Source organism: Diabrotica virgifera, chromosome 4 (assembly GCF_917563875.1).
Source record: "Diabrotica virgifera virgifera chromosome 4, PGI_DIABVI_V3a".
Taxonomy (NCBI): domain Eukaryota; kingdom Metazoa; phylum Arthropoda; class Insecta; order Coleoptera; family Chrysomelidae; genus Diabrotica; species Diabrotica virgifera.
Genome location: NC_065446.1, coordinates 174,126,039 through 174,153,189, shown reverse-complemented (window position 1 = coordinate 174,153,189; position 27,151 = coordinate 174,126,039). Strand labels below are relative to the sequence as shown.

General features: G+C 31.6%; 1 protein-coding gene across 1 annotated transcript in view; it reads left to right on the top strand.

Moving 5' to 3' along the window:
• Positions 1 to 27,151, top strand: part of LOC114330371 (uncharacterized) — a 170,858-nt gene that overhangs the window by 9,620 nt on the left and 134,087 nt on the right. Inside the window, exons 2-3 of the mRNA XM_050649798.1 lie at positions 11,256 to 11,328; positions 22,388 to 22,477. Coding sequence (XP_050505755.1) covers positions 11,256 to 11,328; positions 22,388 to 22,477 — 163 coding nt within the window. The remainder of the gene's footprint in view (positions 1 to 11,255; positions 11,329 to 22,387; positions 22,478 to 27,151) is intronic.

The window sequence follows — 27,151 nt, the reverse complement described above, 5'->3', positions numbered from 1 at the left end:
AACGAAGCTTCTTGTAAACACTTTAAAAAAGATTAACTGGATTTTCCCAGAAAAGTGCTTAATTTTTCGGTGATTTTACGTTGAAATATTGGATTTCGAACTAGACGACCAACAACGTATTTTTCATGAGCTACAACTTTCCCTTATTCGGTTTATAGACCTAACTAATACACCACGTTTTTAGTTTTTTTTATAAGCTACACTTTTGCTAAGAATATTTTTTTATAAAATATTTACTTTTCAAGTTATTTGCGGAAAACCGTTTGAAAACGTGGTTTTTTGTCGAAAAATAAACATTTTCAATCGCAAATATCTCGAAAAGTGTTGACTTACATAAAAAAAACTCTTTAGAACGAAAGTTGCTTATATTCAGTCAATTCATCCATTTCCGGGCTTATCTTGAACGTATGTTTTTTCACCCCCGAGAAGGGGTGACTATCACTCTCAAGTAAAAGTAAGGAATCTTACTTCAAGAGGGTAAGTAGAACCTAAATCCAAATTTTCATGCAATTCGGAGTTGCCCCTGAAATTTACACGGTATCGCCGTATTTCCCGTTCATTTAATGGACTAATTACTCAATATTAAAATCTGTTGTCCATTGAACATAACGTGGGTATAAGTGAATATTGTAAACTACAATCCTTATTAAAAAGAACATCTGAATATTATAAAGGCCAAGACATTCTCCACGAATGAAATCAGGCAATTTAGCGCAGAAGCACAGGACCAAAAATATTTACTAACAAAATGGGCTTGTATCCCTCATATTCGCATAATAACGACCATCATTAAATGCTCGTTGCATAATATACCAAATTAAAAATAAAAAGGTTTTATTGTCGACCTTATCTACTTTACTTATAAACTCGTCATAAAAAGTATCGTATTAAGTCCCGAAGTTTTGATTAGTCCATAAGGACAAATCCGTAACGACAAATCCATAAAATAAAAAGAATTTAAAGGACATATTGAACATTTTAGTATCTGGTATTAGCACCCTAATGACGTCCCCCATTCTCTGTGGAAGGCCACTTATCAAAGATCGTATGTACTCCAAATCCAGATTTTCCCATTCTTCCGTTAAACCATTTCCCAGTTCATCAAGGTTATCCAGAGCGACAATACGGGCTCTTATACGTCTTTTTAGGTGTCCCAAACATGCTAAATTGAGTTTAGGTCTGGGCTGACTGCTGACCAATCAAGATCTTGAATACCAACCTCTTGAAGATATTGCATTGCTATTCTAGCAACGTGAGGGCGGGCGTTGTCTTGCATATGGACAAAATTATCTCCAATAATTGGAACAAAAGGCACGAAAATTTTTCCAAAAACCTGTCTTATATGCCAATCAGCTATCAGGGATCCCCTACGAAACCCTGTTAATTATGTGTGACCTGCAAAGCAGATCTCTCCCCATATCATAATCGAGCCACCTCCAACATTTTTGGCTGCTCTTATGTTACACTGAGCAAATCGCTCACCGGCGCGTCTGTAAACTGGATTACGTGTGTCAGATCCACAAAGAGCAAATATTAACTCATCAATAAAAAGAATGTTAGTCCCATCGGTAATATCCCAATCGACATGTTCTCATGCGAACTTTAAACGGTGTGCCCTCGTTACCACAGGTGCAGCAGCAGGCATTATGTTGCTGCGGACTGTGGAAACTGGGGTTTGTGGGACATTACGGACTGTGGAAAGCTCATTTTGCAGTTGTCTAGCTGTAACATGACGTGTACGCAAAGTCTGAAGACGTAAATAACAGTCATCTGCAGAGTTCGTGTACCTGGGACGTCCTGGAATTGGTCTTCTTGTGTATCCTCCAGTTTCTCTATACTTTCTTAAAGCTCTTGGAAATCTGGATTGGTAGATTCACCTTTTTAAAGCTACAATTTGGGCTGCTTGTTCTGACGTAAAATTTCTCATTTGTTTGTAAGAACGCACCTCCCCATTAAAAAATCAAACAGATGTAGTGTACAGATCAAATTCTCGAACACAAATGTCCGAAATAAATATTCTCTCTTGTTAACGTTTTGTTTATTATTTTTTTTTTCGGCAAAAACACGCGTCAACTTGAAATTTTGTGGGTTTATAGACACCTAAAAGAGCCCATAGACGAATATTATTACATTCTGCTAAAAATTAAAAATAACTTTTAAACTTTTTTTCCCTTTTAAAAAGTATGCGGCATAGTAAGTAGAGGATCCGATATACGGTCGATTTGCACCATCTGTTTAAAGATAAAAATTATTGGATATGTAATTTAGCATGTTAGGCCGATCAAAGAAAAATCTGACCCCAAAAAAAATAAAGGAAGGATGAAAATTTGGGAATAGGTAGTTGAAATTGTCTATTATTATACAAGAAAAAGTTTACAATTTTACATCCCCTCCATTTTACAAAAATGCAGAGGAATACTGAATAATTGAATATGAAAAAAATACATTCAAAATAAGACCGGAATTGGATAAAATGACTAATTCTAAACAACTTTTCTTCTATAGAGTTTTTTCAGTAAGTCAATACTTTTCGAGTTATTTGCGAGTGAATATGTTCATGTTTAACAAAATAAAACATGTTTTTGGACGGTTTTTCGGAGATAACTCAAGAAGTAAGTATTTTAGCGAAAAAAATATTCTTAGCAAAAATATAGCCCATCAAAAATTGAAAAAAGTGGTGAATACTTACATGAGGTCTGTAAACCCAGTAGAAGCAGAGTTGCAGCTAATGAAACGTAGGTTCTCCTTCGTCAAATTCCAAATCGAATATTTCAATGTGAAATAACTTAAGAACGGAGCACTTTTAAGGGAAAATTCATTTTATCTTTTTTAAAGTGTATAAAAAAAGGTTGATTTATGTTTAATAAAAAAACTTGTAATATTAAAAGTAAGTGAATTGCGCTCCAAATATTGTTGGTCCCTTTTATTTTTTGGTAAAAAAATCGCGAAAATCACCCCCTAATTAGCACCACATATATTTTTTAACATTACCACTTCACAAGTTACTTTGTCTATGTATTATTTATATGATCTGTAAGTTTCATCGGTTCAAAGTGCTTCGTTTTGAAAAAGCTGTAGTTAAAATGGCTTGAACGAGTAACGAATCACGAGTTTAGGCAAATTTTTGAACAGCCATAGCATAACCAATTTTTGTCTAACAAGAAAACATAATATCAAAAATATTCATAAAAGCAAAACGTACATTTTATTACTCTTTGAGATTTTTGGTATTCCTAATTGTTTTTAAGTTAATTCCATAAACAATTACGATTTTTTTCAAAGTTAAAAAAAATGTTTTATTTTAAACCCAATGTTTTTCAAAACTGAGTTCTTTGAACCAATAAAACTTATAGATAATATAAACAATACATAAGAAAAGTAACTTGTAAAGCGGTAACGATTAATTTTATTTGAGAAGCTAATTAAGGGGCGATTTTCGCCATTTTTTACCAAAAAATAAAAGGGACCAACAATATTTTGAGCGTAATTCACTTACTTTTAATGTTAGAAGTTTTTTTTAAAAACAAAAATAAACCTTTTTTAAACACTTTAAAAAAGTTGTAATGAATTTTCCCCGAAAAGTGCTCCGTTTTTTATTTATTTCACATTGAAATATTAAATTTGGAATTTGACGAAGAGAACCTACATTTCATTAGCTGCAACTCTGCTTCTACTGGGTCTGCAGACCTCACTCATACACCATTTTTTATAAGCTATATTTTTACTAAGGATATTTTTTTTTGCTAAAATACTTACTTTTTGAGTTATCTCCGAAAAACCGTGCAAAAACATTTTTTTTTTGTTAAAAATGAACACATTCACTCGCAAATAACTCGAAAAGTATTGACTTAGTAAAAAAACTCTATAGAACAAAAGTTACTTAGAATTAGTCATTTTATCCAATTCTGGACTTATTTTTTGAACGTATATTTTTTCACCCCCGAGAAATTTCACCCCGTATTTTCCAATTTTTGTAAAATGGAGGGGATGTAGAATTGTAAACTTTTTCTTATATAATAATAGACAATTTCAACTAACTATTCCCAAATTTTCGTCTTTCCTTTATTATTTTGGAGGTTTTCGTAAAATTTTGCGTTCCCTGATCGGGCTATGTTAACAATAAAAAAAATACAAAGGTTGCCCGATCTAATCTTGTTCTAACTATAATTTAGTCTAGGCGCCAGAGGGGTCACCGTGTCATATTCAATTCTGATGGACAAACTCAACGGTTTCTTATGGATTTTTGGCTGCTGATTACGAATTTAGAGGGGGGATTTCGATCCGAGTGGTCAAAAAATTGTTATAAACAATTTAATTGTTTATAAATTGTTTATAAGACTCTGGCTCATAAACTAAAAGAGATAAAAAAAAGTTTCAAATAAAATTTGTTCCTTAATAAAAAACGAAGAAAAAACCGTTTACTAAATTTAAATCTAACAATTAGAACTCAAGATATTGTAAAATTAGTGCACAATGCAAATTGCAAATTGCAAAATAAGTATTTTTCGAAGCTTTATCGATCGTAACTCGGCTTCTACGCAAGCAAATAAGTCTTAGAAGATGTCGTTTTAAAGCTTAATTAACAGGCTTCCAAACAAAGTTTGTTAAATTACTTAATCTTCATTTGTTTTAAAGTTATATCCGTTTGAAGTTACAATTTTCTTAAAAATATTGTACATTCATTTGTTTATAAGGGTTTCAAGCAAATTTGAGCTATAAACATTTATACTTTAATGAACAATAATGATAGAAAAACTCAAAAGGAACAATTTGAGGTTACGAAAATGTTCATAAGTTTATTTTTGGCCAAGATGTCGATATTTTAATGGCGCGCGCTATGAGGCGCAAGATCGGCTCACCGCGTAAAGGTTCACGCGCTAACTTCTCGATGCAAATTATAATTTCTATGTATACATACGTTATCTTCATTTTTCATTTTTGAAGATCCTAATAAAATTTTATCATATAATTCTTATAATTAAATCATCATACTGTACCTCGTATCACCTTTCATTCTATTTACATTGTCTTCTATTTTTTGCACTAAATGAGAAAAAAACATTAAAAACTAATATTTCAGAAGTATGACTAAAAAGTAAGTTGATATTATTTATTAATACTATTTTTACAAACATTTTTTTCATGCATCTGCAAATCTGAATAGAGATATACAGGGAATATCAGCTTTTTTACATCTGCATAAGTTCTTAGCGAAATTTTAACAGTTACATGGTGGTACAAGTCTGTTCTTGTAGGCAGTAAAACTAAAACTTTTTGAAGCTTCAGAGTCTAATTATCTATATGATATCCATATAAAGTGGATCTAGTTCTTTTGCAGCATCATCAAGTCCCGTCAATTGTGTGTATGCCGCCACATCATAAATGCTCGTTTTATATGCAATGATGATGCTGCAAAAGAACTCGATCCATTTTTATATGGATATCACATATTGGCTCATTTTCATGCGTAGAAGCCGAGTTACGATCGACAAAGCGTCGAAGAATACATACTTACTTGACTGTGAGCCAATCTTGCGCCTCATAGCGCGCCATTAAAATATCGACATCTTAGCCAAAAATAAACTTACGAACATTTTCGTAAGCTCAAATTGTTCCTTTTGAGTTGTTTTATCATTATTGTTAATTAAAGTATAAATGTTTATAGCTCAAGTTTGCTTGAAACCTTTATAAACAAATTAATGTACAATTTTTTTAAGAAAATTATAACTTCAAACGGGTATAACTTTAAAACAAATGAAGATCAAATAATTTAACAAACTTTGTTTGGAACCCTCTTAATTAGGCTTTAAAAGGACGCCTTATAAGGCTCATTTGCATGCGTAGAAGCCGAGTCAGGATCGGAAAAGCTTCGAAAAATACTTATTTTGCAATTTGCATTGCGCACTAATTTTACAATATCTTGAGTTCTAATTGTCGGATTTAAGTTTAGTAAACGTTTCCTCGTTTTTTATTAGGGAACAAATTTTATTTGAAACATTTTTTTAATCTCTTTTAGTTAATGAACCAGAGCCTTATAAACAATTTATAAACAATTAAATTGTTTATAACAATTTCTTGACCACTCGGATTGAAATCCCCCCTCGAAATTCGTAATCAGCAGCCCAAAATCCATAAGAAACCGTTGAGTTTGTCCATCAGAATTAAAAATGACACGGTGACCTCTATTTGGCGCCTAGACTAAGTCAATAATTAAAAAACGATATTTTTTTATGAATTTTAAAATAAAATTTTCGACCCGGGCAGATATTATTTCAGATTTTCTAGATCATTCTAAACAAAAAAGGTCTATTGCATTTTTTCTCTAAAGTTGATCGTTTTGGGTTATAAACAATTTAAAACTGAAAGAAGAACGAAAGATGACAATTTTCAAGGATCAAAAACATAAGTAAAAAATATCATTTTTGTAATCGTCAAGTACATAAATTCAAGTTCAAACCATTTTCTATCAGGTCTCGATAAGAATTTTAGCGATGTTTTAGTCTAAAACATATTTTTTTAATTGTTAATGAGGAAGGTTTCTTATGGGGAGACGGGCATTAACAACTAAAAAACAATGTTTCAAAATGAAATAAGTCCAAAAACTTATCTAGAACTGATAATAAGGTTTAATCTTGAATTTAGGTGCTTCGTAATTTCAAAAATGATATTTTATACTTATGTTTTTGAGCCTTGAAAATCGTCATCTTTCGTTCTTTTTTTAGTTTTAGATTGTTTATAATTTGTTTAGAATGACCAAAAAAATCTGAAATAATATCTGTAAGGGTCGAAATTTTTTTTAATTTATAAAAAAAATATTATTTTTTAATTATTAATTAATTATAGTTAGAACAAGATTAGATCGGGTAACCCTTGTTTTTTGTAATTGTTAACATGCTAAATTACATATCCAATCATTTCTATCCATTAAACAGATCGGTGCAAATCGGCCTTGTATTGTATCTTAGACTAACAGCCGATTTCATAATCATTCGAAAAAGTGGACTTTAGTAAAAGGAGGTTTTATGTTAAAGTGGACTTTAAAGCGGCTGTTAACGATTTTGATTTCATAATTCGATTTAAAGGATTCTTTTAGTAAAGTCTGTTTTAATGAAATTTTATACAGTTGGTTAAACTGAATTATGTTATATTTGAACTAAAATGGAAATTATGACATTTGAATGTCATACATTTTGCCAGTTTGTAGCGTTTTGTAGGATACCTACTCTGGGATACTACTCATATAATTTTTGTTTTTACTACAAAAAGTTACTTATTATTACTTAATTATTATAATAATTATTATTACTTGTTATTACTATTTCTATATATTTATTACTCTACTTTTCTTTTTAATCACCTAATACTTACTTTTCAATTTTCTACTATTACTTAATTACTCATCAATAAAAAGTGAAATCTAAAAAAATGGACATATAACGAGATAACAAAAAATTACTTCTACAAACTTTAGCAAAGAGGAGGAACTTCTTTTGTTACAAAAGATAGAAAGTTATAGAAATATAATAAATAAATGTGAAGAATAAAGGAAAGGTCGGTACAATATTTTATTTGTTAAAAATCATTTAAATTATCCAAATAATTGAGTATCATGTACAGACAAACTAATGTTCATTTGCATTGCATATTTGCAGAACAGAAGGAAAAAAATGATAGAAAGGGAAGAGGCAGAATATAAAAAAAATAAAATTATTGGATTTAAAAATAAAACTACCTAACAGGCCTGGATCCTGCACACCAAAAAAAGTTGATTAATAGCAAGCTGAAAATTTGTTAATAGCTTACCGGTGTCTAGTCGGACAAACTTTGATGTACGGGAACACTGGAAGTTTTAATTGTGGAACAGTTTAAAAATTTGGAAAGTCAGATTACGAAAACGTCCCTTGTATTTCGTCAGACAGAACATCCAATTGATTTGTTTCCTTTCATTAAACTCTCATGCAAAAATCAGACTGCTATTACTAACCAACATGATTCCTGTCATTTGACATGTTCTTCGTGTTCCACTCATTAAAATGCTCAGTTGGTGATAAACACCAGTCTGATTTTTGCATCAGAGTTTAATGAATGGTAACAAATCAACTGGAAGTTCTGTCCAACAAAATACGTGGAAGTTTTCATAGTTTTACGTTCCAAATTTTTAACCTGTTTCACAATTAAAACTCCCCCTATTCCAGTGTTCCCATACATCAAAGTTTGTCTGACAGACACTGTTAAGCTATTAACGAATTTTCAGCTTGCTATTAATCAACTTTTTTTGGTACATGTTATCCAGGTCTATAAAAAAATGGGATTAACTAAAATAAATAAAAAGTTCAATACATTCATTTTGTTTTTATTAATAAATATATTTACAAACTACCAAAGTGTTCATTTATTAACACAGTTATATTGTTTTCTGAAATATTTTCATTATTTTTTATCTGTTGTAATTATTCATTGTTTGCTTCATCTTCAGTTTTATTCACAGGAAAATTGTCATCCATATCAATGGCAATATTACGAAGCACTCTAGTTGCAACAATCACAGTCATGTTTTCTAATTGTAGTCTCATTCCTAAGCGGAGTATAGGAAATCTGCACGCTGTGTCTATGTGCACGCTAACGTGTACGCAAATAAAAAAGTTAGGTACACGCTTAAACGTCATCAAGTCAGTGACGTCATTATTTAGCGTGTACTATAACTGGGTTTTTGGTACACGCTAATTTGAGCCGCGTGTATGCTCTGGTCTGGTATTAAGTATCTGTAAGTATCGCGATGAGTGTCAGAGTGTGGTTAGAATTTGTCTAATCACGTTATGTTTACACTTTAATATTGATTTGTAAAGAGTTTCCTTATTTTTTACTTGTTTAGTGTTTTTTTTTTAATTAACTATGGAGTGTGGACAATTATTTAGTTCTTTTAATGAGTTTAACAACATTCTAAAACAGTATGAAAAAGATAAGAGACAAAACTTCGTGATTAAGGGTAGCAGAAGTAATAAGATAAAATATATGGGGCAATTGATTAGTGTGATACAGCTCAGTAGATCCGCTATAGTAATAGATAGCAATAAAAGTTAGTAACAAAAATTTTAGCAAACTTTGAGCTTCATATTACAAAATTACTAAAATTAGTTAGAATGTTACAGGGCGTTCGATAATATAGTGGCATACCAAACTTATGTTTTTTAAATGGAACACCCTATATGTTATTTTATGTTTGAAATCTTCTTAACTTCCATATCACAAAAATATAAAGGTTTATTATGTTTTACAGAGTATTTACAAAGTTATAACCAATTTTCTATGAACATCGTAACAAGTTCAACTCCCTGCATAGATAAAAATAAACACCACAGCAAAAATAAACACCAATATAAACTGATATAATTAACTTACGTATAAAGATTATTTTAGCAGTATTTTGTATATATCATGTTAATTAATATTTATTTGGCTAACCTGAATATATACTTTTATATACATACCTATTGTTTTGTTACAATTAAGTTTAAAACATCTGAATAGTTTTGCTCCCCTTCCCCTTCCCTTAATAAAAATATTTTCTATCAAACAAACAACAAACACTAAACATATCAAAAACGCGTGTACCAAAATATAAAGTCACTGCGCACGCTAAATAATGACGTCACTGGCTTGATGAATTTTAATTCGCGTGTACCTAACTTTTTTATTTGCGTACACGTTAGCGTGTACCTAGACACAGCGAAATCTGCATTTCCACAAACCATATTGCTGTTCTACTACATTCCTTGTTCGTCACCGATCAATATGTAATGGCCAAAGATACCACTTTCAAAATTCATGGGGTTATGGTCAAACAAACATAACTACATTAAACTTCTTATTTAAGATTCACATGAACATATGTCCACCTGCTTTAGGTACCTACATATTATAACGTTCAGTTACCTTAACCCTAATATTTCTGTAGACGAAAATAAAACAAAATGTAGCTACATTTGTGTGATTCTAAGCCCCTGAATTATGCTTCAGCCTACTATTATTAAAAATGTCTTATTTGATGGCCACAGTACAACAATATCTCTAGTTTTAAATTTTGCATCACTAACTGAACATTCAATGCAAAAAATGATTTTCTGGACCTGAAAATTTCTGCATCCTGGACACCTGCAGAATCTATTTTAATTAAAGTATAACCCATTGCACTCATTATTCTAGGGAATACAGCAATCTTGTAAAAATCTTCAACAGCTTTCCATCTCTTGATGATTCTTGCAATTGTAAAGGATACTATTTTTATAATAATTCTACTTGCTGAACCTCTGGACACTGCCGTAAAATCAGCTACTTTTAATTGCATACTTCCTGATGCATAAAATCCAACAGAATTGTTGCATGGGAGTAATGCATGGCATCCACCACTAAAATAAATAAGCAGCATTGTTTTTACTTACATCAACAAATTTTTAGTCACTTACCTAATAGTAGGCAAAGTTATTTCGTTTTCTATTTAAGAAGGCACACAAAACTGTTTGTTTTCAACTTAAATCTTTGATAAAAATCCAGATCATCATATTATTATTGTTCAAAACAGTTTGCTCTTAATCTGTTCTGGTTAATTTTTGGTCTTCTGAATACAATAAATTTCTTGAACTAGACGTTTCAAAATTATACATAATTGTACTTTTAAAGTACAATGAATTAATCCTAGTAATAATATAATAATTATTATTGACTGTTATGTTAACCTTAAAAGTTAAATACAAAAACAACTGTGTTTTCATCTCAACAAAATAGGTTATATATCTTTTAAACGAGACTTTAGCAACTTAAAGGTCCGAAATCTGCACTTTAAAGTTAAAGAGGGCTTTTGATAAAAAAGGGCCCTTTAACTTGATTATGAAATGCAAATCTCAAGTTAAAGGCAACTTTAAATTTAAAGACTGCTTTAACTTCATTATGAAATCAGCCGTAATTACTTTTTGTGATTAGCGTATATTAGATCAAGAATTTATTGCCCTTCCCTCGTATATTGAATTAAAAGAAATACCTCCAAAGTCGTTGCCAATGTTACTTAGTCGACCAAAAATAAACATTGACTTTCTGCTCAATGAATGGGGAAAGAGTTCTAAACTTAGATTGAGTTTATACCAAAGTATGTATACGAGTTTGGTGACTTTTTGATGTTATGATGAAAACTATCCACCTGTCTACGTAGTGTTAAAAGCATCTTGAGGCCAATAACTATACTTATTCTTTTTAACTTTTAGGGAGACTGAAATAGAATGCGTTCCAGTCATTTCCGTACTTAATGAAGAATCGTTGGAAATCATAAATATTAAGGTAAATATAAATACACTCCAAAGTTTTGAAAATATTGAGGTTAATTGTTTAGTATTGAATAACTAATAATTAATTTCATTAATTAACAATGTTTATTAATTTATTGTTAAAAAAAAATATGAAAATATAAATTAATCACAAAATTTAATTTTTGAACAAAAAATCAGGTCCAATTTAGTCCATAACAAACAAGCAATTAAACTTCGTAAGTCTTAGGTTTTCACACACCGTGACCGGAAATAGAACTGGAAGTTGAATATTTGAACTTTTCTTGTAACTTTGCGTCTATTGAGACACAATTCCCCTTATTTTGAGTCATTTTGGCCAAACTTCCGATCATAACATTCAAGGGCGTATCCAGGGAGGCCATGGCCCCCTCCGAGAATTTAAAAAATATAAATTTAAATAGTGGCAGTTCAAATGTTCTTAGTTTCAAACACATATAATATGTATAAAACAAGGGATAAATATGTTTTCTCGACTAGAATTGAACAAAAGCAGTAATAGAAGCTTCAAGAATGACATAGGATGATTTATAAATCAAAATATAGATAAGTGCCAATTGTTAGAACGATCTTGGCAGCCATCAAAATCCTATCAATGTCCATATTCTATACCAGCGGTGCTCAAAGAGTCGATCGCGATCGACCGGTCGATCGCCAAATTTTTTGAAGTCGATCGCGATTCATGGAAAAAATACAAATGAAAAACATGTGGACACTAATTTACTTCTGCATACATAATGTATGTGAGGTGGTTGAAATAATTAGTCCCGAAATAATTTCTTTTCTAGAAGAACGAGGGGCAAATTTACTTCAAGACGAAAAGCTCAGTGATCTGGCTTTCTTATCAGATTTAGCAAATCATTTGAACCTCCTTAATTTGGAACTACAGGGTAAAAATAACAATTATCGATATGATGAGAACATTACATTCCTTTGTCAACAAATTGTTAATATTGATTAATCAAATGAACAGAAAGGATTTAAACAACTTTCTATCGTTGAAAAAAGGTTAACGGCCCATTTGAATTATATTTATTATGAGACGGAGATGCAAGTAATTCATGGCGAGTTTAAAAGACGCTTGGCTGATTTTAAGAAACTGACAGATATTGTAACATCCATGTCTAATCCATTTGCTTTTGAAGACGTGGAAAAAACTGCCACTGAAATATTAATTACTTTCAATATGGAGATCATTTCCGTCCAACATGAGGCACTGAAAATAATTTCGGATACTTATATACACCTGAAGTCCAGAGCGGCTGAAAAGAAATTTTAGTCCTTCATACCGTATAACAAATATCCATCTTTGAGGAAAATAGCTCTGAAGCTCATAGCATTCTTTGGATCAACGTACTTGTGTGAGTCTGCATTTTCCCAAATGAAGGTAGTGAAATCAAAGTATCATAATCTGCTAACTGACGAACATATCTCATCATGCTTGCATCTGGCTCACAGTAATTCCGTATCATCATATGAAAATCTTGTGAATATTATGCAGTGCAATGCATCAACATCCAAATAAAATTAGGATGAAAAGCATGACTTTAATTACAACTCTCTGAAGTTACAACTTTTTATCAAATAGAAATGTGCAACAAAGTTTTTTATTTTCAAAACTGTTGTTTTTTACTAGCAGTCGATCGTTGGACCCTTGCAGTTTATGTGGTAGATCCCACACAGTATAAGTCTGAGCACCACTATTCTGTACACACAAAGAATAAAAAAATAAATGAAGCGTTACTTGGATCACCAGAACTTACAACAAAGAGTTAGTTGGTATTTTCGAACAGTCAAAAGGGATTGTTTTACAAGTATTGAATTTTATTTTTCTAATAAAAAATATGGTCATAATAAAGGGATGACAGCAGAAAGCCTTGTCATGAAACCTTTAACACATTTCGCCCAAACTCATGGGCAACGACGGAGCGATACAAATCCATGAAAAAAAATCATATCACAAGGAGTGCGTTGAGGTTTAGGTGGATTTTCTACAAAGTTATCATAACCCACAAAAATCAGTCAAACTAGAAAGACTCTCAAAGGTCTAAAGAGATACAAGAAAATAAAGAAAGACTACGACCAATAGTAGAGTCTATAGTGTTCTTAGGTCGACAAAATATTCCTCTAAGAGGCTGTCGCGATGATGGCCTTCTGCTTCTGGACGAAGATGCTAGACCTATCAATGAGGGGAATTGTTAAGATTTAAAATCTCATCAGGAGATAAGACTATTCAACGACAGCTATCCGCAGCAACATCCATTAGTAACACCAGTCAAAAACCAATAATTAATAACATGTTGTGGTGAAGAAATAATTGAACAAAACATGAATCATGTTCAAAGTGCAAATTATTACTCTGCCATATTTGACGAAATAACCGACGTATCCCAAGTAGAACAGCTTTATCTAAATTTGAAATACATACACAATAACAACATTCGAGAAAACTTTGTCAAGTTAATTGACGCGCATGAGAACATAAAAACAATTATTAGTGAAAATCAAGAAAGAGGGGAAAAACAAGGCCTGACAGAATGACAGGAGAAGCATTGGAAAAAATAGTATTAAACTTGTTGAAAGAACTGCACTTGTATCCGAAGAAATGTGGATGAATCGGTAACAACTATAATAATTCTTTAATAACGATAACTTTTAAATGTCTTTATAGAACTCAAAAGTGTGTAAAAAGTGCCTTCAAACTCACCATTTTAACCGTAATGTTTAAAAATTACCCACCGGCCCCTCGGAACCCTTCCCCAAAAAAAGTTCATGGCCCCTCCCAAAAATCGGTCCTGGATCCGCCCTTGATAACATTTTAACCGGAAATGACATCAAAAAATTCGAGCTAGACTTTTCACTACGCGATGATTGATATATCACATGAACTATTTTTGCGACTATAATGTGGCACTTCAGGCGCGAATCCAAGGGGGGGAAAATGGGGTCAATTGCCTCCTCCTTGAAACTTCACCTGGTGTCACCTTTTTTAAGAAACAGATAAATACGATTGAAAATAAATAGTGAGTTTTGTGTCCTGTTGACAACTGAATAACGGAATGAAACATAAAACAGAATTCGTTCTCCAAAGTACGTGTTCTCGGTCTTACTGTATGGTGTCGAGTCTTGGACTGTGAATAAAATCGATCTACTTACTTACCTAAGTCGCCTTGAGGCTTTCGAAATGTGGTTCTATAGATGAATTTTAAAAATATCTTGGGTGAAGAAGATCAAAACTCCACAATACTAGAACGTCTCAGCAAGACTACTGAGATTATAGAAGGCATCAAGAAGAGAAAAGTTGAGTATTTTGGACATGTAATGTGTAATGAGAAGTTTCAAATATAGGTTGCTACAAAATATTATGCAAGTGAAAATAGAAGGCAAATGCAGTCCAAGGCGAAAAAGCCGTGGTTGATTTAGGGTGGCAGTGAATAAAATTAAAATAGCTATGATAGTAACCAACGTTATGAAAAAACATGTTACATGAAGAAAAGTAAAGTAACAGCCTATACCGAAAAAGAATCCTGCGTACGCGAGTGATGAGAAAATTTTTATTTCATTGCCCCCTCCTTGCAAGGTTGCTGGATCCGCCGTTGGGCACTTCCGATTACACTTTTTAACCGAAAGTGAGAGAGAAACCGGAACTACAGTCGGAAAAATGAAAGAATACCCATGAACGAACATATAAAACAAGCTGTATTTTCCTGTCACCGTGTCACACAAAAAATTGGCCAGCGCAAGTACATGTAATAATTATTGTTACATGTAGTTGCACTGGACAATTTTCTTTGTGACACGGTGACAGGAAAATACAGCGTGTTTTATATGTTCGTTCATGGGTATTCTTTCATTTTTCCGACTGTATATATATTTATTCTTGTCTTGCTAAGGCGTGTCGAATAATATATCGCTTGTACTATTTCGGCGACTTTAAAACAATAGTTCCGGTTGCAACTCTAAAGCCGTAAATCCGAAACCAAATTTCTCGCTTCTAATATACCATCTTTGGGTTATGAGCTGTCATTCTACACCTCATTTGTTATTCTATTTGTTTTAACCTTTGTCGAGCGGCATAATTTTACAATGGTAACAGACGGCATAGGTATTGTCCTTTTCATGAGCATTTTTCAGTGCGTAACAAATGATAGGAGAAAGGGTAAGTCCGTGATAATATACATTTTAGTGACATGAAATTTTAGTTAAATCTGACAGTTGTCACATTTTATTTTCAATTTGGAATAAAAACAAATCAAATGTGTTTCTTGCATTTATAAAATGGTATTTTCTTTGATTTGTATAGTCTTATAAATTATACAGATTATATTTGTAATATTATTACCTATCTAATTTAAAAAAAAATATTTTTTTTATTATGACGCCATCTATCGATAACTAGAATAACTAGAATAAATGTTGTAAATGTCTGTAATCACGGACGTGCCTTTTTTTCTGTCACATACAATTTAATGCGTTAGAAAGAAATCGAAAAACTGTGACGCACTGAAAGATGATCATGAGAAAAAGAATATAATAATTGTACCTGTTGTATATTTTCTTAAAAATTCCTTAATCTAAAGGGAAATATTTGTTAGTTTTAAGATAGTATTATTTATTACTAGCATACCTGGTTAAAAATTGTTTAATATTGCAATAAATAAATAATAATATTCGGTAATTTGTTCTTGTAGGGATTTACAAACAAAGATTAGAAGCCGCTTTTAAGTGACCTCTCTTATCTATCGTAAATTATTGAAATTACTGCAACACTAAATCTAGGAAATAGTGGTCATAAACAAATTCTAGGAAGAGTAGCATTGTATTGTATTTCAATTGTAAGCATAGATTTCATCCACATTTAGTTGTTTGGTGTTTGTCAATACGTCAAATACGTGTGTACCTAAAAATTATCATAAGTAATAATGAGTCTATATAATAATATACATAAGATTTGACAACGAAAATACCCGCCAATAACGCAAAAAAGCCAATAAGACTGCACTCATACGAGACATCTGGACGATGCTGAATAAAAATTTGCAACAAGGCTATAAACCACCTCAATGTAAAACTATAGATGAACAAATGTTTCCGTTTAGCGGCTGTACAAATTTTACACAATATAATAATATATCTTCCAAACCCACTAAACATGGGATCAAGGTATTTTGGGTTTTTATCACATACAAATTCACCTTTACATTTGAAAAACAGCATATGGTTCCCGACAAGTTAACGTTGGTGAACGAACAGTTTTGGATCTGGTCACGTCTTATAAAGGTTCTGGACAAAATGTTACCACAAATAACTTTTTACCAATTTTGAACTAGCTAAAGCCTAGAATTCATGTCACATGACGTTAGTGGGCTCAGTTAGAAAAAATAAGAGATTTCTACCCACCAATATGCAAGCAAACGAGGAAAGAGCTGTTTTCCACAATTCTTGCGTACAGTCATGATGCTACTATTTGGTAAAGAAAAACAAAGCAGTAGTGTTACTCTCGTCCATGCATACTATGACAGGACAAGTAGTCGGAAATAATTAAGTACTACAACAAAACCAAAGGGGAGTTGATACCATGGATAAAATGCTGCGTGAATGTATGCTCAAGCGTCGAAAATTGGGTTGGTCCTTACCCTTTTCTTATAATATGATTGACGTTACTGGCTTAGCATCCTACATCATATCGAGAGCACAATCCTTTACAAAAAACAAAGGACAAACGCAGGAAATTTTTGACGATCTTTCTAAAGATCTTTGTTTTGCTGTAGATACTCCTCCTCAAGTATCTCACAGATTTCGTGGATCTACTCTAGTAACCGGAAGTTGCCATGTTTGTCAAAATGAACGGAAGAAATAACCAAAAACGAGAAAAAGTTGTACCTGTGTGTGACGAACATTCTTTGTCTAAAACGACCACTCAAAATTTAAAATTGTCTATATCAGTTCCCTTTTAACCTAGAAGCACGAAATTGTACGAGTATAAGAAACACATATTAGTAATATATTACACATAATTTGGTTATCAATTTAGATTGATTATCGTTTCAAAGATTAACGTTTTTGAGTTCATATTGTTTTTTTTTTCTTTAAGTGTCTTTGGTTCATTGTGTCCCACGGGTGGTGTCCCACAATGAACTAGTGCTGCGTACACAGTGAACCAAAGTACTTTATTTTAAACATACCTAATAAAAATTAGGTTTACAGAAACTACAGTAAGATTTCAAAGTTTTATTGTTTAAAAGCAAAATAATAGGTGAAAAGAACAATAAAATTGAAGATAGGTATAATTATTCCTATCTGATATTTAATAAAGAAAAAGACACTGTAAACGCAACATAAGATTGTTGTCGTTTTGTGCTGCCACATAGTTTTGGTCTCGGCAAAATATATTTCACATCTTTCTTTTTGACGGAAGTTACATCAGGAACATTGGGCATAACAAACTGCTCACTATATTTATCCTTAATTCTTAAAAATTATATGCGATATATATTTTCCCCACATAATATACTATTGACCTTTGTGGATGAAATTCTACCAGGACATAATCTTTTACTTTAGGGTTAAAACCTTGGGTACTAAATAAATTTGGATTTAAAACTGGAAGATCTTGTTCATACTCTCCACTATCAATGTCACTCTCAAGGGAAATATCTATTTCATCCTCCTCTGAATCTGTATTATCGTCATTAACAAATTGCACTTTCTTCTTAGCTTGCCTATTTTCATTTTTTATTTGCTTCTTTCTTTTAGCTTCCATCCTTTCTTCTTCAATAATGTTTTTTTCCGGTGTATCTGTGGCAATTATACTTTTTGCAAATAGTTTGCAAATACCATTTTTACTTTTTCTGTTCTTTCTATTATTTTGACGAGGTTGGGCTTTCAATGCAGGCATAAATTGTTGTGGTGGAATAAATGATGGTCCCGCTCGACTTTCTGTATGTTCGGGGTTTTCTGATTGAATGCTATTAGTTGCAGAACTGTCATTTTCATTTGGCACAATGATTTCATCTTTATGTTCAGCTCCTTGAAGGTCTCTTGTATTATTAGAACTTTCATCATTGGGGCATGGTCTGTTTGTTACCTCACTTGGCAAAAAATCGTCATATGTAAAGATATCCCGATCAAAGAGCATTTTTAAAGGCATTGGCTATATTTGTAGGAGTCATGGAACGACTGTGTGCTATTCCAATATATTCAGCTAAGTCATAAATAGATATCGGCCTACCAGGATTTCTTAGAAGCCACGACTCTAGTTATATAGTGCCACAGGCACTGTTATAATACGTCTTTAATGGCGCGTATAAACCAACGTCAAGTGGCTGTAATTTAGCCGATGTGTGGGGATGCAAAGTTACAATATTAACCCCTGCAGCTTTTGCCAAATCTAAGGCTTCGATGGATAAGTGAGATTCATGATAATCGAATATTAGAATTGATGGATTATCAGGAGAGCTTCTGCTATGTTTAATGAAATGTTTCATTACCTCTACAAATAACTCCGAATTCATCCATCCTGTCGGCGTAGCAAGGCCTAAAGAGCCAGTGTCAGGGCGCCTTTTAACATGAAATCCTTATAATTTTTCCACGGAAAAATTATTGCTGGAGGTAAAGCATAACCACCGGCACATATAAAATAGCAAGTTGTTACTAGTGTCCCTTTCTCACCGCTGTTGACTTTACCAAACACTTTTTCCCTTTTGGTACCAATATTTTCTGAGTTTTTTGCACCGTTGTGGCCGTTTCATCCAAGTTGTAAATTCTTGTACCGTCAGAAAATACGGCATTCCGATTTATTACAGAATATAAGTTGTCTAAAAAGCGATTAACATTATCATGTCGCACGTGCCAGGCTGCACGGCTCTGGTTTTATCAGAGACAGATCTGTAGGTATGCCTATTCCTTAAACTTCGGAGCCATTCCCTGCCACCCATTTCTGCATTCTTCCATGAATCAGGAATTTTGATATTATTCCTTTGAGCCATTTGATATGCAACCTTTCTACATTCAACAGATGTCAATCCATAAAACATAAGTGCACAAGTTTTTAAGTAGGTTTAAGAGCATCTTCTTGTTCACTTGTGAAAATCATGTTCTCCTCGTAGTTAGGAACAAATCTTATGTTTTCGTTTGGGGCACACTTTCTTTTTTCAACGTATCGCCTTAATGTAGGATATGCTAAATTACTTTCTACTGCTGCTTTTCGAATACTCATACCCCTGGTTACTAAGTCCAATGCTGCCCTCATTTGATCAACAGTATGTGCGCCTTTCTTTCTTTCTACTATCTTAACGCGACCCATCCTGAAAATAAAAATAAATCTAAACAATTGGAAGGGTACACAGTGAACCATGGTTCATTGTGTCCCAACATAGTTTGGTTCATTGTCCATTGTGTACGTACCGCACCTTGTAACAATCAAAAAGCAATAATTCATTATCTACAACAGTGTATTTTAGAGTTACATACCCAAACACTAACTAATGTATCAATGTACCGTACCACAGAAAACAAATTAAAATAATTCACGCATGTAAGAAATAAAAGCCAAAATATTTACCTTCAAAATTTTACTCGATGCGTTCAAATTCATATTGGCGAGGAACCGCAAAGTGGGCGACGCCTGGTGGCGAAATTGAAAAGCATCAACTCAAGGAAAACATTGACTTTGCCATTAACTTGTGTACATATTTGCGGTCAGTTTATGTTGTAATTAACAATAATTTCGATTTAAAAAAACTATTGCATTGTTCCTCAGTATTCATTCCTATTATACTCTACGTAATGACCTAAATTAACCAATGCCAAATCACACATTTTGTTAATTTAACGTTTGTATTAAACGTAGTATTTTTTAATGTTTAAGCGACTGCAAAATTAAATAAATGAATAAAATGTAGTATATATTCTGTACATAAAATGTACATCGTTATGAAAAATATCCCGACCACTTCGTAATTTCCAGAACACAATTATTATAAAATAAATTCACCTACTTAGTTTCCAAGTTTCCAGTTTTTATTTAATTAAAAATTGTTATCTGTCGGTGTAAAATAAACTGTAGTGCACCTATTAATTAAATTAAAAACAAAATTAGAAATCCCAAGATAGATTATTAATTTTTAGAACGCTGTGTGATTATCGGGGGCCAGATTTTTTTATGAAAAAAAAGTAAAAACAAATCAGTAGTTAGCATCAAATTTTAATGAATGCATACAGATTAAACATAATTTTGAGTCGTCTTTAACTTATAAGGTGTCTTAGTTGCAAAACTTAGTGGTTACTTTGGCAAAACACTCCTGTAAATGATTTTAATTTAACGTTTTAGAACGGTGAATTCAAATGACAAAATGAATTGTTTTCCTAGCGTTGTCGTCCATCTTTGAAATTTTGAGCGCCCTCTGTTGGAATTTAATTTTGCGAATAATCCGTTATAACACGTGCACGTTTCGTGGTAGCAAAACAACAACTGAGATTTAGTTCTAGGTTATCTAGTACATTCGTACAGTGGTGCCGGCGTTTTTCTAAAATGCGTATTACTAACGAAAGATTGATTGGTTCATTGTGTACGTGTGGTTCATTGTTGAACACATGACCCATGTGTTACAAAAATACACACTAACATTAATTTTTGTATTTTGGTTTAAATAAACTATCAGTAGTAATTGCACAAGAGCTCTAAAATTATCGAATTTTTCCCGAGTGACACTTTGACAGTTTTAATTTCACGAGCCGAAGGGGAGTGAAATTATGCCAAAGTGTCACGAGGGCAAAAATTCGATAATAATTTTAGAGATCGAGTGCAATTTGTTGCGATAATTTCATGAATAAAACTGTTCAAAGCCAAAATTTTATTGTAATTTATTTATGTAAGTACAAATTAGTACAATTAAACACACATTTGTTATAAATACTTGACGGTTGAAAGTCATTACTTTTATAATTTTTAAAACATTAATTGTCATTAATATCACTGAATGTATTTTTTCCTAGCAACGAAGGGCATCTGACGTAATATACTTGACGACAGGATATTATCAAAAATTATCAGTTTAGTTTCTATTTCTGTAGCTTTCTATTGGTCAGAATCTCCTATAAATGAAATAATCATATGTAAATACAAAATTTATTGATATTTTATAACATTTATTTAATAAAAATGTATAAGGTACAAATGTACCTATGCCGTCGTTTATGGGGGTAGGTAGAAACAATTTAAGCCTCCTGAAACTGAATAAAAATTTATTTGTTACATTTTGCTCACATCATCAGAAGTCACAAAATTTCAAGTCTCTATCTGTTTAACAAAAAAAGTTATTACATTGAAAACTCAAAAGTTACAATTTTCCTATGCTGCCCGACGAAGGTTAATAACAGAGGTGTAATATTCGCGGACAGACAGACAGAAGGACAGACAGGCATGAAATCGGAAGTATATAATTTTTGTTCTCGTCTTGCTAAGGCGCATCGAATACTATACCGTTCGTATTATTTCGGATTTCGGATAGTTCGTATTATTTATTATTAATTAATTAAATTAGATACTAACACCTAACTCCTACGATAAACCAACAATGGGAAACACTAAAAAACTGCCTCATCGTTTCATGCAAAGAGATATTAAAATAACCGATAAGAAAGAGAGACAACTGAATGACCGACGAGATACTCGGCATGATGGACCAACGAAGACAAGCCAAGAACAAAGACAGTCACAATTACAAAATCATTAACAGTCAAATCAGAAAAAAGATAAGAGAGACAACACAAACTTGTACGCAATGTATTGCGTTTTAATTTTATTTTAATATAATTTTTTTACTATTTGTTTATAATTTTTTAAATCTTGCTAAATTTAAGTCTATAGCATGCATATTGATCTTGGACTTAAAATTTGTGAGCTGCAAAACCATTACTTTAATTACCTTGCAAACGGCTGCACATTAACTATACATTGGAATTTAACGCCGAATCTATATTTGCTTTAAGTAAATTATAGCGCCTGGCTTTTAAGCCTTTGATCTAATTTTAAAACATTTATATTCTTCCAGGTACCAGAACAAAATGTGGGAGACAGTCGAGAAAGAGTAAAAAGATTCACCTTTGACTACTGCTTCCACGAACATAGTCAGCAAAATTATGTAGGTATTTTGGTTTATTGTAATAAGATTAACATATCAAAACAAATAATATTAACAAAAACTTTTTATGTTTTAATTTGAATTTAAATATTAAGGCGCAAAAATTGCAAATTTTGTTTTTTTTGCGTGAGTGTCTTTATGAGGGTCGATTTTTAAATTCTGAAACTCTGAAACAGTTTATTAACAATACGACAAAATAATAATGATGCTCTTTAAATATTTTTTAATAAATCTGTAAATATAAATCAGTCAATTTTTCATTGTGCTACTGTATACAGAGAGGGGCTAAATTATGGAATAAATTCATTTTCGTTAAAATGGACGATTTTGGAGAAAAATCCCGAAACAGGTCGATTTTTATTTTCAAATTATAATTTTTTTGGCATATATTTTATACTAGTGACGTTATCCATCTGAGCGTGATGACGTAATCGATGATTTTTTTAAATGGGAATAGGAGTAGTATGGTAGCTCATTTGAAAGAACGTTCAATTCTCTATTCAGTAATATAAGCATTAATATCATTATTTATATAGGGTGGCCAAAAAAATATTTTTTGAATTAAATTAATTGACGCAAAAAGAAGATTGTATGTAATATATTTAACTCAAAATACGTTCTATTTCTGTCAGAAAATAGGAAAAAGTGTTAATTTGGCAAATAACCATTGCTTTTTGCTTAAATTAAATGTTCAAATTGCCAAGAGGTAAGTGGAAGGTTGTTTGTGATTTAATTTAAGCGAAAAGAAATAAAATGTTTATTTGTAAAATAAACTTTTTTTTTTCTATTTTCGGACAGCACTACAATCTATTTTGAGGTAAATAAATTACATATATTCTTCTTTTTGCCTCCATTAATTTAATTTAAAAATAATTTTTTGGTCACCCTGTATTAATAAAGATATTAATGTTTATATTACTAAATAGAGAATTGAACACCCTTTCAAATGAGCTACCACACAACCCCTATTCCCAATTAAACTATTCCCACTAGTATAAAATATATGCCAAAAAATTGTAATTTAAAAATAAAAATCGACCTGTTTCGGGATTTTTCTCCAAAAACGTCTATTTTAGAGAAAATGATTTTGCAGAATTTTAGAGAAAATTAACTAGTTTTGATGGGAAATAAGCCACAATTTTACTAAAAAAATGATTCTATTAACGTTTCGACGCCCAAATCCGGTGTCGTTTTCAAATACAAAAAATATTAATGAATTAAACAAAAATTTTGTTGCTTAGTAAAAAAATTCTTCTAATAATTTATTTAATCTGACTCATTTATATCGGCAATTCAGACATACATTATATTATACATTTTAAAGTAGAAGACCTTAAAATGATATTGCCAATATTTATGAGTTACGTTCCTGTAGTCGAGGAAATGAAGCATTTTGGCTCGCAATTTTTTCGTCCAGCATGGATTTACTTGAAATTTTCACAGAAGGTAGGAAATAGTCCAAGGATCATTTTCTATATCATTCTGCTGTACGCTAAAACCTTGGGGGTAGTTGCCACCCCAACTCGGAGGGTGGGAATGTTTTATTACATTTTAACCATGTAAATCGATGTAAAAATAATTTTAAGAAAAAATGTTTTTTACATTTTCTTCGTAAAACTAATATTTTTCGAGTTATTCGTGGTTGAAAGTAACAGTTTTTCGACGATAAAATCGACTTTTTTAGAGGGTTTTTTGAGAATAACTCGAAAAATACGCATTTAATCAAAAAAACTGGGGTATCAAAATTGTATCTTTTAGTAACACAAACGAAACTGTTTTTCTATAATATTTTTACGACCAATACAAACCGAGATACGGCATGTTAAAGGTTAGCTTTTTTCGTCAAATGCATAATTTGAAACAACCAAAGCCAAATAACGGGAAAACTTTGCATTTTCCAGAAAAACTTATATGATGTTTTTTCAAGCATACAATAAGATCTTTCAAAAAAAATAATAAAAAGTTTCTAGCATAAAAATTCAGCAACTTATGATAAAAAAAGTCGGTACTTGTTTTTGTCTACGAAAAAAACAGTGAAAACAACCCCCTAACTACCCTTGTAACTAAAAATTGGTCTTCGCCTTTCTGTAATTCCTTTTATATTTATATTATCAATACACCCAAGAAGTTTAACCTATTTAAAAGGCCTAATTTTAGAAAAATTGGAGTTTAAAGAAAAATTTATTTTTTGCAATTTTGCATTTTTTATCATTTTATTCAAAATATCTCCGAAAATACTAGAGATACGAAAAAAATGATAGACTACTAAATTGTAGCTTTTTTAATAGATAAAATTTCCTTATGCATTGATTTTCATTACAGTGAACATTTAGCAAGATATAGCTGTTTAAAACATCTATTTACGAGCAAACATCCCCTTATTCGAGCCCTTTAAACCCACCTCAATTAAAAATTAAGGGATCTTACGGAATTTAATTTACACAGTCTTATTACTCTTCAAAAATCCTACAAAACTATTATTGAAAAAACTTTTTATCGCCAAAAATGAAGGAGCTATGTTTATAAAACTATTTTTTTTTTTCGAAGAATTCGAATACTCCCCTTATAGAGCATTTTCAATGTACCTATATAATACCACAGAGCCGGTTCGTATATTGGATGACTAAAAAACTATTTGTATGTGTATTTTTTATATATTTGTAAATTCGTATTTTTGTGTAAATACATTTTTTTGTAATTCTTTAATTCTAAAGCATAAAACAATCATTATTTAACCAGTCAAAACCAAATTTTACCTCTATTAAAGTTTACAATGTTTTTATATAATTTTTGACAATAAGGGTAGTTTACACTCCTAAAAATAATCAACGCCCTTGAGCATGATATAGAATATGAAGTACAGGGTAAGATGATCCGAACCCCAAATTTTTATGTAAATTGATGCAAGCCGAAATTATTCTTTTAGGATAAGTAAACTTTTCCATATATATCTCCAACAAGGGTGGTTTTAAGGGTTGAAATATTGTGATATTCTATCCTAAAGCACAAAACAATCATTATGTAACTAATAACAAGCAAAGGTACCGTACAAAAATGTAGGGTTTTTTTAGATAAAATTTTATTTTTGTTTTTCATTACTGTTTCTCTTATCATTTTTAAGTTACATGTAGAAAAACGAAGATTTTTAAGAAAATTTAAAAATGCGCTCTATAATTTGATCTTATTTTTTTCAATTCTCATTTTAAACCCGTCAAATTTTTTGAACATAGAAATAACACTACAATAAAAGGTATTGTAGAAGGAAAATGATGCATTTAAATTGTGGTGGATGAGGGATTAAATATACTTCTCATTTTTTCTTAAAATACATTAGGCATAAACTTCTTGGCAGCATATCTCGCTTAGTTTAAACGTAATCGACATTTAATATTGCTCATTTTAAAGGTCTTTTCAAGCACTACAAAAAGTATTGGTAGCATTATACACTTAAAATCTACCGTCTCTTTGTTATTTCAAGTTGAATACACCGATTTGAGCATGCACCAAAAAAACAAACTGTTCACCTACCATATCTCTTTTTGTATTACAACTAGAAAATTTATGACGGAACGAATCTCTTTTTTTATAAGCTACAAAAATGTTTTATATAGTTTTTTTTTAGTTAGATGCATAGTTTTTAAGGTATTCTCAAAAAACCGTTCGAAAAGGTGTTAAGTTTCAATGAAAATGGTCAATTTTCAACCACGAATAACTCAAAAAGTATTGAGTTTTCAAAAAAATATATAGAACAGTTTTTGCTTAGAATTAGATTCTCTAGCCACTTCCGTGGTTATTTTAACGAAAAAAATTTCCACCCCCGAAATGGGGTGGGAACCACCCCCAATATAAAAGCTGCATAGTATATAGGGTAGACTTTAAATTAGGAGATAATTAGAGGCTATTCCCAAAATTTCATTAAAATCCATGCAGTAGGATAGAATTCGGAGGTCATATCCTGGTCTTGTTCTCATTGACTGGCGTATGTCCCTTTTCCTTTCTTTCCAAATATCTTTATCATTTTCCATATGCTTACTTGTTTTCCACTAGGGCTGTACTACGTTTTCTTTATAGGACTTTATGGGATCATTTTTTTTCCATGCGATGGGGAACAGGCCCATAGCCAAATACAAAACCCCCTATTCATCGGAGGACCATTTCTTCCGCTCTCGTTTGCCCAGAGCTTATTTCCCACCGGGATAAACCGTTACTATGATCTTTCACAGGGCTGCTCAAGTTTCCACCGAACTTCACTGAGTGGTACTAATAGCTAACAGCATCATATATTCGCTTCACACACCATTTGCACCCCTTTGTGGATATTCTTTATGTATTTGAACCCATATATTTCACTGATATTTAGTGTATGGGCTCTGTTGGTATAACATTTTTTTTTCGGAGATTTTGCAACTTCGTCAAACAGTCGAGCTTTAATATTATTGTCACAAACTTCTCTTCTAAGATCCAAATTAATATGACCATAATAACGAGCTATCCACAATTATTGGGATCAAAGCTAGCCGTGCAAAAAATTACGTATGTCTTTGTTTTAATCTGAATTTATATCATTGGTTTATCAATTAATTTTGATTAACATTATAAAACATAAAAAATCAGTCAAAACCTTTAAAACACCGAACTTTAATCAAAAATAAAATAATTAACAAAATTATAAGT